Source organism: Talpa occidentalis, unplaced genomic scaffold, assembly GCF_014898055.3.
Source record: "Talpa occidentalis isolate TD23 unplaced genomic scaffold, MPIMG_talOcc4v2.1 talOcc4.5, whole genome shotgun sequence".
NCBI lineage: Eukaryota > Metazoa > Chordata > Mammalia > Eulipotyphla > Talpidae > Talpa > Talpa occidentalis.
Window position 1 is genome coordinate 93,388,239 of NW_023604861.1, and position 15,004 is coordinate 93,403,242.

Consider the following 15,004-nt stretch of genomic DNA (forward strand, 5'->3'; position numbering starts at 1 on the left):
TTATGTAATAATTATTGAAAGTATCTTTTCACATCAAATTTTATACATACTAGAATGCTGCATGTGCACAAGATAATAATGTCCTTCATTTGTCCACACAAGCCTTTCTTGCTCTCTTGCCAAAGAACAGCGTGAAATCTTTGTTTTTTATTTTTAAAAATTTATTTATTTATTTATGCATACAAGAACTAGGTGCGAGAGTGAAAGGATTCACCAGAGGCAGAATGGGGAATAGAACAGGCAGACTGACTGAAGTAACAGTGTGGAATCTTAACCAAATTCAGGAGCCTTCCTTCCGTACATACATTGTAAAAAGGTTAAAACCCAAACATGTAACACATATCTTTTTATAGTATTCTTACTACCTGCTTGATTTTTCTTCTATAAGAAAATCTTCACAGAAAAATTGAAAAATTAAACAGTGATTCATTGTCACGTGTCATTGTAACATATCATTGGCCTTACTTGGTTTTCATCAGATCAAATCTCTTGCCTCAGAGGTTAAAATTCTGGGGTCTCTAGAAGTCCCTCCTGCTCTTACTCTTCCTATGATTATAAGCCAAAGAACCAGACTACTATACAAAGAAAAACTTGCCTTGAAAGCTTTTTTTTACTTGAAATCTGTGTCAGCATACGTCTAACTTAAAGAGTTAAAGTATACCCAAAAGTTCCCTTCCCCCTTATCTTTTGGTGGCAATAGATATAGTGAGAGATGGAACTGTTAGTATGGAATTTGGAGAATTTGGCATAAGCAGTTACACATTGACTCAACTAATAAGCCCCTAAATGACCTCAAAACAAACTGAAGTTCAAGAGAAATAAAGTAGTAAGTCCTGAGGACTTAACATCTAGTAAGGGGCAGTGCCAAGTGTTTGAACTCAGTCAGAGTTCCTCTGGTTGTACAGTCCGTACTTAATTAACTGCTCTCCTATTCTGTTTCTGCTATAGTTCTGTTGTTACAGCTGTGGGTAATACAGGTTTACTTTCATTCCCATTTATACCATTTGATGCTTACAGTTTTTATAAGATTTATAGTTGAAATAGTTGGTAAATTCACATTATACGTCCTCGAGCCAAATTTTACTACCTAACAGCTCTGAAATGCTCTCATCTTGTATTGTAGAGAGCCTCAAAATACTATTTTTACATTTCACTATTGTTTTTAAGTCATTCTATTTGTAAAAGTGACTTATTTTGCTTCCTTTTAGTACACATACCAGTATGAAGAATGCTGACTTGATTCCATCTCCATCCTGGTTATTTTAATTTTTCCTTGATTTAATTTCTGTTAAGTTTGGGTACTCTGTTTACCTAGATACAATACGGAGGGGTTTCTCGTATTATAAACTAGACATTTTAAAAATCATTATTAGCCAATGGGCAGTAGTATAATACTTTTATCATTCCACTGTAGCAGGATAACAGTCCTGCTTTCCACATTCAAAATTGGAGAATCCAGTGGAACTTTAAATCCATTCCATGAATGAGAAGCTGATTAATCATTTTCTAAAAATAAGAATCAGCTTTAGCATCCTTGCCTTTAATTTTTCCCTGAAAGTACTCATAATTTGTTTATCCTCTTCTATAACTGACACAAATTGAAAATTAAATACTCCCCATCTATTCATGGTTTTGTGGTCTGTCTTCCATAAGTTGTTGAATTATGCTTCTTCATGAGTTCCCATGCTTTGTTAGATAGCTCAAAGCAGTGGTCATACTGGTATGGTATATCCCTATCCCTACAGGTATATAGCAACAAGTATTTGTGAAATATTTCAAGTGTTTCTCTTCATCAACTCTTAGTCCTTGAATAAGTACTGTTTCTACTTCTTTTCCTACCTACCCTTAACACACCTGAATATTTCAAAGTGAAAAATAGCAAGCAGACAAGAATCTTTGACATGAAGGTACAAGGTCTTTTCTTCTTTGAAACATGGCTGGCACACAGCAGGTGCTTTACATTTAATTTACTAAAAGAAAGGATTGGTGCCTACCCTTGTTTAATATTTTAAATGTCTCTCTGTATATATGTGAAATGTGTTACAAGCTCTAGTATCTTACAGTTATATGTAAATGTCTAGATGATACTACCATGTGTCTCCTCTAGTCCCAACACTCCCCTCTACACCCCTCCCTATTCCCCTCACCCCTGCCCTCCAGTGTTTTGCCAAAGTTATGGTTAATCAAACATTTTTTAAAAGATTTATTTTTTTTAAGATTTATTTATTTATTTATACAAGCACAGGGTAATTCACCAGAGCGGGGAACAGAATGGGAAGACTGACTGAAATACACTGCTGAGGGGAGCAGGGAGCGCAGCAGGAGAGGTCTGAGCGCCATGTGGGACCCTCGCTGGGGATCCGGGGATTGGGGATCGAGGATCGAAGGGGCACTGCAGAGGCTGCGGGCAGCTTCGCAGCCCAGCGCTCAACCGCTGCGCCACTGGGGAGGCCCAAGATTTATTTATTTATGCATACAAGAACTGGAGTACAGGCCAGAGGCATGCAGGGTGAGAGGATTCACCAGAGACAGAGTGGGGAAGAGAACAAGCAGATTGAATGAAATACACTGCTGAGGGGAGCAGCAGGTGAGTCAGGAGAGGTCTGCTGTGCCATGTGGGTAGCTCCCTGGCCGGGGGTCAAATTCATGCTGCAGTAGCTGTGGATAGCTTCATAGGTGTCTTAACTCCTTGTGCCACCAAGGAGGCCCACAAACATTTTTAAATTCTGGAGTTCAAGAGTAATTCATTTCATTTTGGTGGGGGATTATATTCATATAACAACTGACTATATATCTTTTTCTATTCCTGTTTACATCTTTTTTCTAAATGCTCAATTTGCTGTTTTGCTGTGCCCATGTTTTCTTCTGCATATGGCCTCTAGACTACCAGTTTGTACCTTCCTATAGGTCTTAAGATTCTCGCCCCTCTAACCAGCATCCCTTTGGAGCATCTGGTGGCAAGGGGATATATCCCTAAGATTTAAGACTTACTATCACCACCAGTAAATGTTTACTGATAACCTTACCTAGCTAATAAGAAAGTCTATTGAAGCTCAATTTTTAAAACAACTTTGTAGTCCTTGTCTTTTCTTTGTTTTTTATTTGTTTCCTTGCCACCTTTTCAACTATGACTCCAACTGCTGGCCTCATTTTTTTTATGTTTAAGATTACTCAGGAGGCTTTCTATTGTTTAAAATCGGATAGTGTGAGGAACAACAGCTGACATAGAATGCATAAGTAAAGGTGATTACTGCTTAAAAATAAAAAACAAACAGACTGGGTATGAGACTCAGGAATTTATATAAACACCAATGAGATAAATAGTATGATTTTAAAATCGAGTTCAGGTTTTTGTAAACCTTCATAGTTTTCACAAAATTTGGTAGGGGTAGGGTGGGACAGCAGACTGGATTTTGGTTATGGGAAGAATTAAGAAGGAAGTAGCACAATATGTAAATATGAAAAGCAAACATTAAAAAGCCAAATATGCATTAAAAAAAAGGTGCTAACAGAAATAGTTGCAATTTGAAACAATACATTTGCTGCAGCTGCAACAATACATGTTGCCATTACTCAACTGCATTTAGCTAGAGAGTATAAATGATCAGAATTCAGTACCATTTGTGGTTTTATTACTCAAAACTCTGTTTTATAAATTTTCTTCCTAATTTTAGTATTTGATTATTTTTGCATATTTGGAAAACAGTAGTTTTTTTTAGCACATTTACTTAAGATCAGATTGGATTACTTTTGATTTTAGGTGTGATGTAGCTATCAGTATCCCAGCAAACTTTCCACTTGATAGCAGGAAAGGAAATGATAGGAAAATCTTTGGGCATTCCATATTTGTTCTGGGATAAGTGTGTAAGTTTGTGTGTGTTTTAAAGATTTCTGTAAGAAATCAAGTTCCTTAAGATAGGAAATCAAGAGGGGGATTGTTTAGATTATTATGAAAACGCGCTTAGGGTAGCTTTTCAGTAAGGTGTCTATGCCTAATATTTGAGAATGTGTTGTCTCTGGATTTGGTATTTATTGCTCTATTTATTTTACCATGTGTTGAAGCAAAATCCTATAGGGAAGAACAAGGCAGTGTTCAGAATGGGAGGACTTAATGTGCATGAGAGTGCTGGGTGAGAACTCAGGTCTAACATCTTCATTTGTTTTGAATTACCTTTTTTTTTTTTCTTTTTTGGCCACTGCTCTAGTTTCTTCTTTTTCCTATGAAGTACTAACTTGTCTAATTCATTGTCCATATAGCTAATTTCAAGTCAGTATATAGACATGTTTTGCAGGAAAATTTATAGGGAAGATGTTACAAATTAAATATGGCAGTTGCAGGCAAATTAGAAGGTAGCTCAGAATTTCTTCAAACACTTTGAACTCACCCTTGTCTTTTCACCTCCTATTGGCCTTTATTTTCCTGCCCTTCCTTCAAGTTTTAAAAAAAAAAACCTGATTTAAAGAAAATTATTCGAAGATGCCAACCCTGGTATTCACAGCTGGGATCATTTTATTTATGAGCTTTACCAATTTTGGTATCACTTGACAAACTGGTTATGCCTTTTGAAAAAAGGAATATACACGCTTCTTGTCATTGCCAGACCATAATTTAAACTCATTATAAATGACATATACCCACTGACTTTGGTGTAGTTAATTTCTTTTCTTCACTAAAATTGTTGCTGACTTTGGGCACTGGCTCCCTACCCCTGTCTTGCAGCTTTCAGGTTCTTATTGACACTATTTAACAACAATAGGCTCCCATTTCCTTTTCTCAAAGTCTACCGTAAAATCTGTAACTTACCCCAGGGAAAATAGAAAAATAAAGCTTAGACTGGGAGTTTTCTTCTAGGTAAGCATGACTGCTTATTTCTAGAGTAGACAGAATAAAGAAATGGGACCAGTCTGATTCCTTTGGAGATATTTTTCTTTGTGGCTAAATTATGTTATTCAAATTTTGTGAATTTCCAGGAAATCAGTATATACATAAAATTTAAAATTCTGTCCAGGAAACATGTTTAAAACCAAAAACAATATTTAGCACTTTAACATCACATTTAAAAATAAAAGGAGGGCCTCCCCGGTGGCGCAGAGGTTGAGTGCTGGCTTGCGAAGCTGCCCGCAGCCTCTGCAGCGCCGGTTCGATCCCCGGCTGCTCCCGGCCACCGGAGGAGGGTCCCACATGGCACGCAGACCTCTCCTGCCGCCCACTGCTCCCCTCAGCAGTGTCCTTCGGTCTTTCTGCCTGCTCTGCTCCCTGCTCTGGCTCTGGTGGATTCTCTCACCCTCCCGCACTTCTGACTGTACCCAGTGCTTATATGAATAAATAAAAATAAATATTAAAAATAAATAAATAAATAAATCTTTAAAAAAAAAAATAAATAAAAGGAAAATAAAAAAAATTAATGTAACAAAACTCCCTAACATTCTAAGTGTTGCTCTTCTAAATCAAGTGAACTTCCAACCTAAGCATTAAAATAGGGAGAATGGAACTAAGGAGACAAATTAATTCAATATTAAATAACTTATACTTTATACATTAATTGCAGTGTGCTCACCGAAAGCTTTAAAGGACCTATATCTGTATTGGCAAAAATAGATGGCTATCATGCAAGTACCTACAACTGAAGATGATTCTAAAAGGCCCAAAAGGAACTTACTATGTAACACAGACTTTCCACTAGTGCTTTTCTATATATTCTCAAAGGTTCCAATAATCAGTCTTTATATTCATTTTACTTACAGATTTTATAAAATATTTTCAATTGGGTAAATGATCCAAAAACCTGAAGTTAGCCTCCTCAGTTGTTAGCTCAGTAAAATGTCAAAATTTTTTGTAAGTAGGATTCAAATATAACATGAATTTTTTGCGTGTCTTGGCTTTAAGTTCTAATGACTCTTTTTGGTGGTTTTCCTGTAAAAGAAATTAAAAAAATTTTCACTGTATTGCAAGTGATCAGAAAATCTGCCTTTCAGAAAAAGTCTGACATATTTCTAGAAATGAGTTTAAGAGCCCTTCGAAAGGAGTGATATGAATTATACCCCTGTTTGACTAAATAATTTTCAAAAAAGAGATGAAATTCGCATGAATTTTAATGGTAGCTGGTTCACTCTTGTTCACTTCTTGATAATTTCACTATGCTCATTTATTTAATAACTCAGGATATTAACACTGAATTGTACTCAACAAATAAATGAATTGTTCCATCCATAGTAATAGAATTATGCAGTATAACAAATTTAATCAGTCAGAACTTTAATGTACTAACTCGCTTATGGATTTCATAGCATAGGTTCGTTAACTGGAAATTGGGCTGTAGTTATGAAGAACAGCACAAGGAAAAGTATTCTAGAAGAATCTCTGTCTTAAACAACATTCACAAAACTTTACTTAGGTGTTTTCATTTAAATTTATTTAGGCTACTGCCGCAGCAGGTTGAATGCAGCACTGTGAAGCTGTCCGCAGCCTCTGCTGCGTGGGTTCGATTCCCAGCTGGCCAGGAAGATTCCCACATGGCGAGGCAGACCTCTCCTGTCGTGCCCACTGTCCCCTCAGCAGTGCTTTCGGTCTGTCCGCCTGTTCTGCTCCCCACTCTGTCTCTGGTGAATCCTCGCACCATCCCGCGCCTCAGGCCTATACCCCAGTGCTTGTATAAATAAATAAATCTTTTTAAAAATAATAATAAATAAATTTATTTAGGCTACATGTAATTAAAAAGGAAGACTCCCAACTTAAGTCAGGGCTATTTCTGTAAATATCCTTTGGATTCACGGTTTGGAACTCAGAGCATAGTAAGCATGTAAGCTGGCAGAACATACCATGTGGCGACCTTTTGTTTCAGAGTTAACTTAGAAACATCTACCTAACCTTCCATTAGAAAGTTAGTATGGTGTTAAACAACACGGGAAAATTATGAGTATTTTGTTTTATTATGTTAACCACTAGGGGGAAAAGCAACTTCACTTGAGGATAAAGAAATAAGCAGAACTTTCTGAAGACAGTAGAGTTATGGCAGTGGACAGGTTCTTCACTACATTTTAATGTTGCTTCAGACAGAACCAATAACTCCTCAAATACAAAGCAGTATTTTTTAACTATGATTAGCTTCATAACTTGATTCAAGCTGTAATAAAAGAAGGAAATGAGGAGTGGGAAAGTGGATGGAATTTTCGAGTAAGCCTGGATAAAAAAGCAAGGAAAACAGGAGTATGGGAGCTGCAGATGGGCTTGTATCTGAGAAAAAATAAGGGTGCCGGAGCAGAAATTGAATTGTTACCCATAAACGAGGAAAAGTATGAGAACACATTTACTTTACCTCTCTTCTTTGCCCTCAGAAGGATAGTGTCAGAAAAGAGCTATTATAGATCATTTCTGGGCTAGTTAGTAATATATTAAAGACAACTTGCAAAAGGAAACATTTTTACTGGCCTTTTGTAAGACAAATAATTATAACTTACGTATCTGTCCAATTAATAATCCAGAATATTACATTTCACATATGTAAAATGTGAAATATGTAAAATGTGAAATGTTGCTTTCTAAAATCATCAGATTCTTGGAGAAAGGTACATTAACTGTCAATATAACAAATGTTAAAATGGCTTCTATCCACACAAACTTCATGGCAGGTCTAAAGACCAAATTAGCTCATTAAACACAGATGGAGATTAAATCAGAAAGGAGTTAGAAAGGGCTTTATGAGTTTGAGGTAGGCCTTGAAAAACTGTAATTTCAAAAAGTGGACAAAATAGGGGAGGGAAAGGCATTGTTCAGAAAGAAGCTACAACATGAACCAAGAGATGGCTGTGAAAAAGAAAATAGTTGGTGGAGAATATGTGACTATTATGGGAAATAAAATTGCATCAACTAAGTGAGAGCCCAGATTATGAGAACTTTGTAAGCCAAATTTTGTATTTATCCACTTGACTTAGTAGACAATAAAGAGGTGTTTAAAAAGTGGATCCGCCTAGTGATGAAGAACTCTTCAGTATCTGCTGAATGATTGTGGTGAAAGACCTCTCTCTCCAAAATTCTGTAGTCTAGCTTCACTTATAGCCAGGTTAATATACTGGGTCAGTGACAAGATGAAGCAAAAAGGGAAGACTCAGGTAAACAAAGATACACAGAATAGCCAGGACATATGTGAATAAGGATTGGCACAAGGAGACAATAACAACGTTTGGTGTTTTATACAACAGGATAAGTATTTATTGCTTGTCAAGATCATTGTATATTTAAACTATTTGCCAAACTTGTCTAATTGTAAGATAACTGGAACCCTGGTCAAAATACCTCCTAAAATAAGGCCTAGGCAAGGCCTAGGAAACTATTTTTAAGTAGGTGTTTGATCACCGTTCAGCTATTAAATCTGCTTTCTTTATTTTCATTTCAGATTTGCCCAATATGTGCAGCATTACCTGGAGGCGATCCTAATCATGTCACAGATGACTTTGCAGCTCACCTTACACTTGAACACAGAGCCCCTAGAGATTTAATATCCTTTTAAGAGGCAACAAGGGAATTGTTTGTAATGTTTGTCATTTTGATTATTTTTAAGGACAGTATCCCCAAAGAGAAAACTAGTCTCTAAATTATTTTATTTTACCTTTTCCCAAAAGTAACTCGGTGTTGAGATGCAGTTTTTTGTTTCTTTTTTTATATGTTCTTACTGTTACATGAACCATGCTCATTAAATGAAAGTTGACTTGCTCATCATCTTTAATTCATTATAATCAGATTTTTAAAAGACATTTCCAGCAGGTAATAAGTCTCCAGGATAGTGTTTTCATATAAAAGAGGAAAATGCTAACCAAATTAAAATCTAATTAATTAAACATACGGATTTATTTCTTTTCCCTCCTGTTCCCTATTTGCTGTGTCCTGCTGTAGATGGGATATAGTGGGAGGGTAGACAGTTGTGTCTGTCCTCGAGACACAGTCTCTGAGCAGGTTAGCATTAGGTCAGGTCCAGCTCTAAATTCCTTTCCCACTTTCATTTCTGCTTCCCCTTCCAAAGTCTATCTCTGGACAGTTCCTTCCTTGTTCCCATAGTCTCTAAGATATCACTGGCCCACTTGAGCAATTAATTTTAAGTAGGCTCAGTACTCCTGGTTTCAACTTATATATTGTTTCTCTGAAACTGTTACCTATTAACTTAGGGTTCTGTTCATGTAAATTTTACAGTGTTTATTGCAGATAGAAGCAGTTCAAGAGCTAATCAGAACTTTTTTCCCTAACAATTTATTCTGATTCCTTTGATTGTCTCCTACCAAACATAATTCAACCCTAGACCTATTGAAAAAGAAACTAGCTTGATGATTTTCTTGTCTTAAAACTCCCATCCCCTGCTCACAGGTCTAAATTTTCTATTGGAAATATGGTCCTTTAAAATTAGGGGAAGATAAGTGGAAATTAATGGAAAGATAAAGATGTGAAACCAACCTGAGAAATTAGGTAGAGCATCAGCCTGACCTGATCAAATCTAGGAGCTCGTACACAAAGGAGAGAGGTAACCACTCTTTGTCTAGGTGCTGGGGACACTGAAAGCAAAATGAAAAAAGCAGTGATACTTTGTTTCAAGAATAAGAAAAACCAGATGAGCTAAAAAATACTTAAACCTTTGAAACATTTTGCATTTTATTGTAAAGAATCCTATAGCAATACCCAGAAGAGTTCTACTTGATTCATGCTTCACAAACGAGCTAGGTGAAAAATGTAAAACTAAGCTGATACCTGAACTTTTTAGTCAAACTTGACGGCCACTAGTGATACTGGTTTCCATTCACTAGAATGTTCCATTTCAGATTCCTGAAGACTATTACCATTAAATTCTAGAAAGCAAAATGTTGATACAGCAGTTATCCTAAAAAAAAAAAAAAAAAAAATTTTTTTTTTAGCTGTTTCAAGCACCACTGTGTGGTAACTTTGTTGGACATGAGGAAGTGGCTTCTCAGTAAACCTCTTCAACACCTGAACTTTCTTTTTTTTACTGTTTTGATGGAACTCTTCCTAAAGTGCACTTTATGCCCAGCTACCTTTTAAAAACAAATTATGATCATAGCATGTAGTACCCAAGCCATCATGAAGAGATGCCACCATGAAACAGTGCATGTTACGGAAGCCCCTGAGAGTTTTGTGGAACCACTTGCCTGTCCCTAAATGACTCCAAAGCAATCAACTAGATAACTGAAAACCTGAAAAAAATTCTTCATTATGTAGCTCCTTTGAAAAAGTCTCTTTTACTACAATACCTGGAATTTCCTTCACACACACACACACACATTTGCCTTTGAAAATGTAAGGTGGTTTTCATGAGATATAGTAGATATTTGCAACTTGTGCCTACTTCAGTTTGAGTCAACTCAGCTTTGTAAAAATGGTTGAGAAATTTCCATTCCTCCTGGAGCTTTTAAAAATGGTTTTGTTGGAAACCATTATAATCACTATAAAATGCTGTGGAGAAAAAAGTTGAGACTGCCTGTAATTTAACTTATTAATAAATGCAGTGTTGATCTCTATATCCGTTTATACAAGAAATTCAAATCTAGCAGCTTTGGAAAACTGGGAGATTTGAACTAATAACCAGAAGGAGTTTTTTATTCTTGAATTTATTCACACTGTTCCATACTCACTATAGATAATAAGTGAGATTCAGTTAGCTTATGTAATAACACAATTCTCCCAAGTTTTAGAAATTGATGCTTATTAATTAATTGTGGCTTAAACATACATGAAATTCATACTGAGATCAGAGTGGGTGTATATCACCAGGTGATGCCTTTCTCCTCATTAGGCAGTGTTACTGAGATCTTTGTAAATGGAACCCAGGAAGGAATTTTTTCCTACCTAGACTTTTTTTTTCCTTTTTTTTTTTTTCCTTTTTTTTCTTGAACAATATATTCAAATACTCCCATTATTATTTTATTTGAGTGACTTTTTAGAGTTAATGGCCCTCATAGATGTAGTTGTGATATTTGCATTTTAAATTAAATGTGCTTTTTTTTTTTTTTTTTAAGATTTATTTATGCAAGCTTGAGGTGTGGGGAGTGAGAGGATTCACCAGAGACAGAGTGAGAAGCATAACAGGCAGACCAACTGAAATACACTGTTGAGGGGAGCAGCGGGCGAAACAGGAGAGATCTGCTGCGCCATGTAGGTTAGCTCCCTGTCCGAGAATTGAGCTCATGCTGCAGTGGCTGTTGATGGCTTCATAGTGCTGAGACTTAATCCCTTATACCACCAGGGAGACCCTAATGTACTATTTTAAAGTGCTTACAATTTAGGAAATTTGTATGTCTATCTAGGAAGGATACAAGTGATTTTTTTTTCCCTGTGAAATAATTGGGTCCTTTTCTTAACTTTGGAGTTATGATGAATCGAGTGGTGTTCGACATGTACGTAGAATGTTTCACCCTGGCCGAGGACTAGGAGGTCCTCGCGCTCGTAGATCAAACATGCACTTTACTAGCAGTTCTACTGGTGGACTTTCTTCTTCTCAGAGTTCATATTCTCCAAGCAATAGGGAAGCCATGGATCCTATAGCTGGTAAGTTAGTTCTACATTAATAAAGGAAATGGTGGGAAAGGGAGTTTCCCTTTAAAAATTTATGACATCTAGTTTTAGTCTAACTCTCATCATACTCTTATATTCCTTCACAGAATTCCCCCAAAATTTATAAATATGAAATATTCGCATTTCTGTAAGTACTTAGCAGCATAACATGATAAGAAATAGTGTATGTTCTGTTTGTGGTCTCATTGAATCCCAAGAAAGTCATAAAAGATTTTAGAGTTCAAAGGCCTCCCAAGGTGGATGTTTCAACCTCCACATGTACCCAGATAAAGAAACTATTTGATAAGACTAAAAAATTAAGCTTTTCTCATGGAAGAAAATAAAGTAGAAATTTTGCTGTCCTTGCCTGGGTTTGAGAACTGTATTATTGTGAAATTTACTAAAGAGTACATGTTTGAATATCTTTGGAAAATATGACTAAGAACAATAACCTTGGCATGTAATCTTGTTGCCAGGTCACCAAGTCTAATGGATGGCCAGCCTAAGATAGCAGTAGAGCACTAGGGTTGGCAGTTAAAATAAAATGCCAAAAATCACTGTAGCCTGAGAATCTGAAAGACACACCAGGCACAGACAGTAAGACTGGGAAGCCTGTATGTTCTGGTACATGCACATGGTAGACTGTGCAGCCATGTTATGCCTTGCAGTGTAAATCTGTGATAGGGACTTGGAACAAATAAAATATTCTTTATGAGATATAACAGTGTAAACCTTAATTCCAGATGTGCTTCGGGCATTTGGGTGTGCGATAAGCTTAGCAAACTGAGTTTTGGGGATTTTAAAAAGTAATTCCTCATCTAAAAGGGATATTTCTGTTCTCCTTGGTAGCAGACTCTAAAAAGTTAATTTCCAGGAGCAGAACTCATAATTGAGAGATTCTCTCCATTACCTCAATTTTTTCATCAGTGAAAACTATTTTAGAGATAGTGTAAGAAAGAATGGTATAAAAACCCTGAGGTAGAGCCACAATGAGCAAGAAAACAGAACCTTAACCCCACTGATGAATTTTATAATGAGCATTTAGTAGCCTGGGAATGTTTACGAGGCAGCCATCAATTCCTTGCATGCTAGGAAAAGCCTTTGAGTGGGAGAAGGCAGTTCCTACACCTGACTTAGATGTGAATGCAGGATAACGTCCACATTGCTCTTTATGAGTATGACCTTACTGAAACAAGAGAGTCTGTATCAAAATAGGCCACTAAGTGGGCTGTCCAGTCAAAGAGCCAGTCATCTTTACTTAGGGGCATTGCCAGTGGTGCTCACTGCAGTGGTCCTTTGGTACTTGAACTGTAGTACCAGAAAGTACCATAGAAGGCAGGAGTGTGCAGGGGTCACAGAAATACTCCAAGTCTCAGGTTTAATTCTAATCATTTAATCATTCAGTTGGTGTTTGAGTGCCTGTTATATGTGTAGGACTGTTCTAAGAGATAGGAATAGCATAAACAATAGACTTGACCCTTGCTTTCTAGGCACGCATGTTGAGAGGCCTTATATTAGGGTTGGAACTAGATGAACCATTTTAATCTACTAAAATAATTAGAAAGTGTAAGTTACACAAAGCAAAGAATTTTAAAAACAATCTGTTACAATTTGCTTAAAAATAATTGTGTGTGGGTTACTAGCCATACATGTTTGCATTTCCCATAAACAACAACTGCCCCAGGAAGTGTTGAGCTCCAGGCTGAAACTTTATGCTGCCTTGGTTACCTAACAGTCCTTAATGTTCCTGTTACCAGTGAAAGAGTCATCTGTAACATTTGTTTTCATCAGTATTTAAGTAGACTTTAATTGTCTTCATTTCCATTGGCAGAGCTTTTATCTCAGTTATCAGGAGTGAGACGTTCTGCAGGAGGACAGCTTAATTCTTCTGGCCCTTCCGCTTCTCAGTTACAACAACTGCAGATGCAGCTGCAATTAGAACGGCAGCATGCCCAGGCAGCACGGCAACAACTGGAGACCGCACGCAACGCAACCCGGCGTACTAACACAAGCAGTGTCACCACTACAATCACACAATCCACAGCAACAACCAACACAGCTAACACAGAAAGCAGTCAACAAACTATCCAGAATTCCCAGTTTCTTTTAACAAGGTAGCTCATTTATTGACAAAACTTTGAGACGTAATGTTTATTTGTCCTGTGAAGTCTGAAATGATCTTTACTCCTTTGTGCTTAAATTCTTAAAGACTCTGCCTTTGATAAAATATTTAAAAACTCAATTCTAATCAAAACTGCATTTCAGTATTTCTTCAAGAATATGAAAAGTAATTATTTTAAATAAAGTAGGGATATAGTATATCATCACCTAATACGAATTTCTTTTCCTTTACTGCCTATAAAATTTAAACACCAGATCACACATATGGGACATATTAGGTAAATTTATTATCATATTAACATTTTCTTTTTATTACCAATTTTCTGTGAAATATAAAAAGTATAAGAGTGGGGATTTTATAATACAGGAGTGGTTTCCTAGAATTTCGAAGGAAGCAGGATTTAAATTCTTGTGGTTGGTACACAGAAAGTTAATATTTTAACAAATGGTTTTCCATGGTGTAAGTAAAATTCACTGTGCACAATAACTAGCTTTACTGGATGAAGTGGAGTTCTTATTTGCTTTTGAAACTACCATTAGCACTAAAATATGTTCCTCATACACATTTTATATGACCTGTAAGAATATAAAGGATTTTAGAAAGAGCAATAATGAGTAGACACTTAAGCCTAAGTGGTAATAATGAACCTGAACTGATTGGAGCTTTCAATGGAACAAAGAGAATATAAAGTAAAAACTGTAAAATGAAGATTAATGTAATAATACATCATTCTAAGGGTAAAACTCTTCCTTAGATCTATAACAAATGATAATGGGCCTTTACTAGATGCCAGGTACTGAGCCAGACCATACACAGATGGTCAATTAGATGTTAAAAGAAAATATTTCTGTGTGTTTTTCTTTTATCTCATATTTTTTAATAGCTTTTTTAGCACAGTGGTACATATGTGTAATTATAAATGACATTGTATTGAAGAATAAAACATATTTGCAGGCCCCAGTAAACAGGATTCCTGGTAACAGCTCTCCCTCTTATTAGTTTAAGCCTTAGGCAAGTCACTTCACTGCTCCAAGCTTCAGTTTTATTATCAATGTCCCATGAGCTTTGTGTCATGAGAAAGAGACTTGTTTTGAGGATTAAATGGAAAACAAGTATGTGTATGGTCTGGCTCAGTACCTGGCATCTAGTAAAGGCCCATTATCATTTGTTAGGTATCTAAGGAAGAGTTTTACCTTTAGATGATCACAGCAAAATGAGGGACTGCTTGAAATGTTGCTTCCACTAAGGAAATCACAGAGCCACAGATGGATATGGATCCACTCAGCTTCCATGAAACCTTCCTTACCTGTAGGGACCAATCAGTAGCACTC

General features: G+C 36.4%; 1 protein-coding gene and 1 long non-coding RNA gene across 2 annotated transcripts in view; one reads left to right on the forward strand and one right to left on the reverse strand.

Moving 5' to 3' along the window:
- KCMF1 (potassium channel modulatory factor 1) overlaps nucleotides 1–15,004 on the forward strand; it is a 64,558-nt gene that overhangs the window by 44,641 nt on the left and 4,913 nt on the right. Inside the window, exons 4-6 of the mRNA XM_054701798.1 lie at nucleotides 8,394–8,495; nucleotides 11,371–11,545; nucleotides 13,383–13,665. Of these exons, the coding sequence (XP_054557773.1) occupies nucleotides 8,394–8,495; nucleotides 11,371–11,545; nucleotides 13,383–13,665 (560 nt within the window). The remainder of the gene's footprint in view (nucleotides 1–8,393; nucleotides 8,496–11,370; nucleotides 11,546–13,382; nucleotides 13,666–15,004) is intronic.
- The window catches only part of LOC129146969 (uncharacterized), a 21,958-nt gene continuing 12,707 nt past the window's right edge, over nucleotides 5,754–15,004 (reverse strand). The window contains exons 2-4 of the long non-coding RNA XR_008554391.1: nucleotides 9,734–9,863; nucleotides 9,443–9,540; nucleotides 5,754–5,914 (exon numbers count right to left, since the gene is read on the reverse strand). This is a non-coding gene — a long non-coding RNA (uncharacterized LOC129146969). The remainder of the gene's footprint in view (nucleotides 5,915–9,442; nucleotides 9,541–9,733; nucleotides 9,864–15,004) is intronic.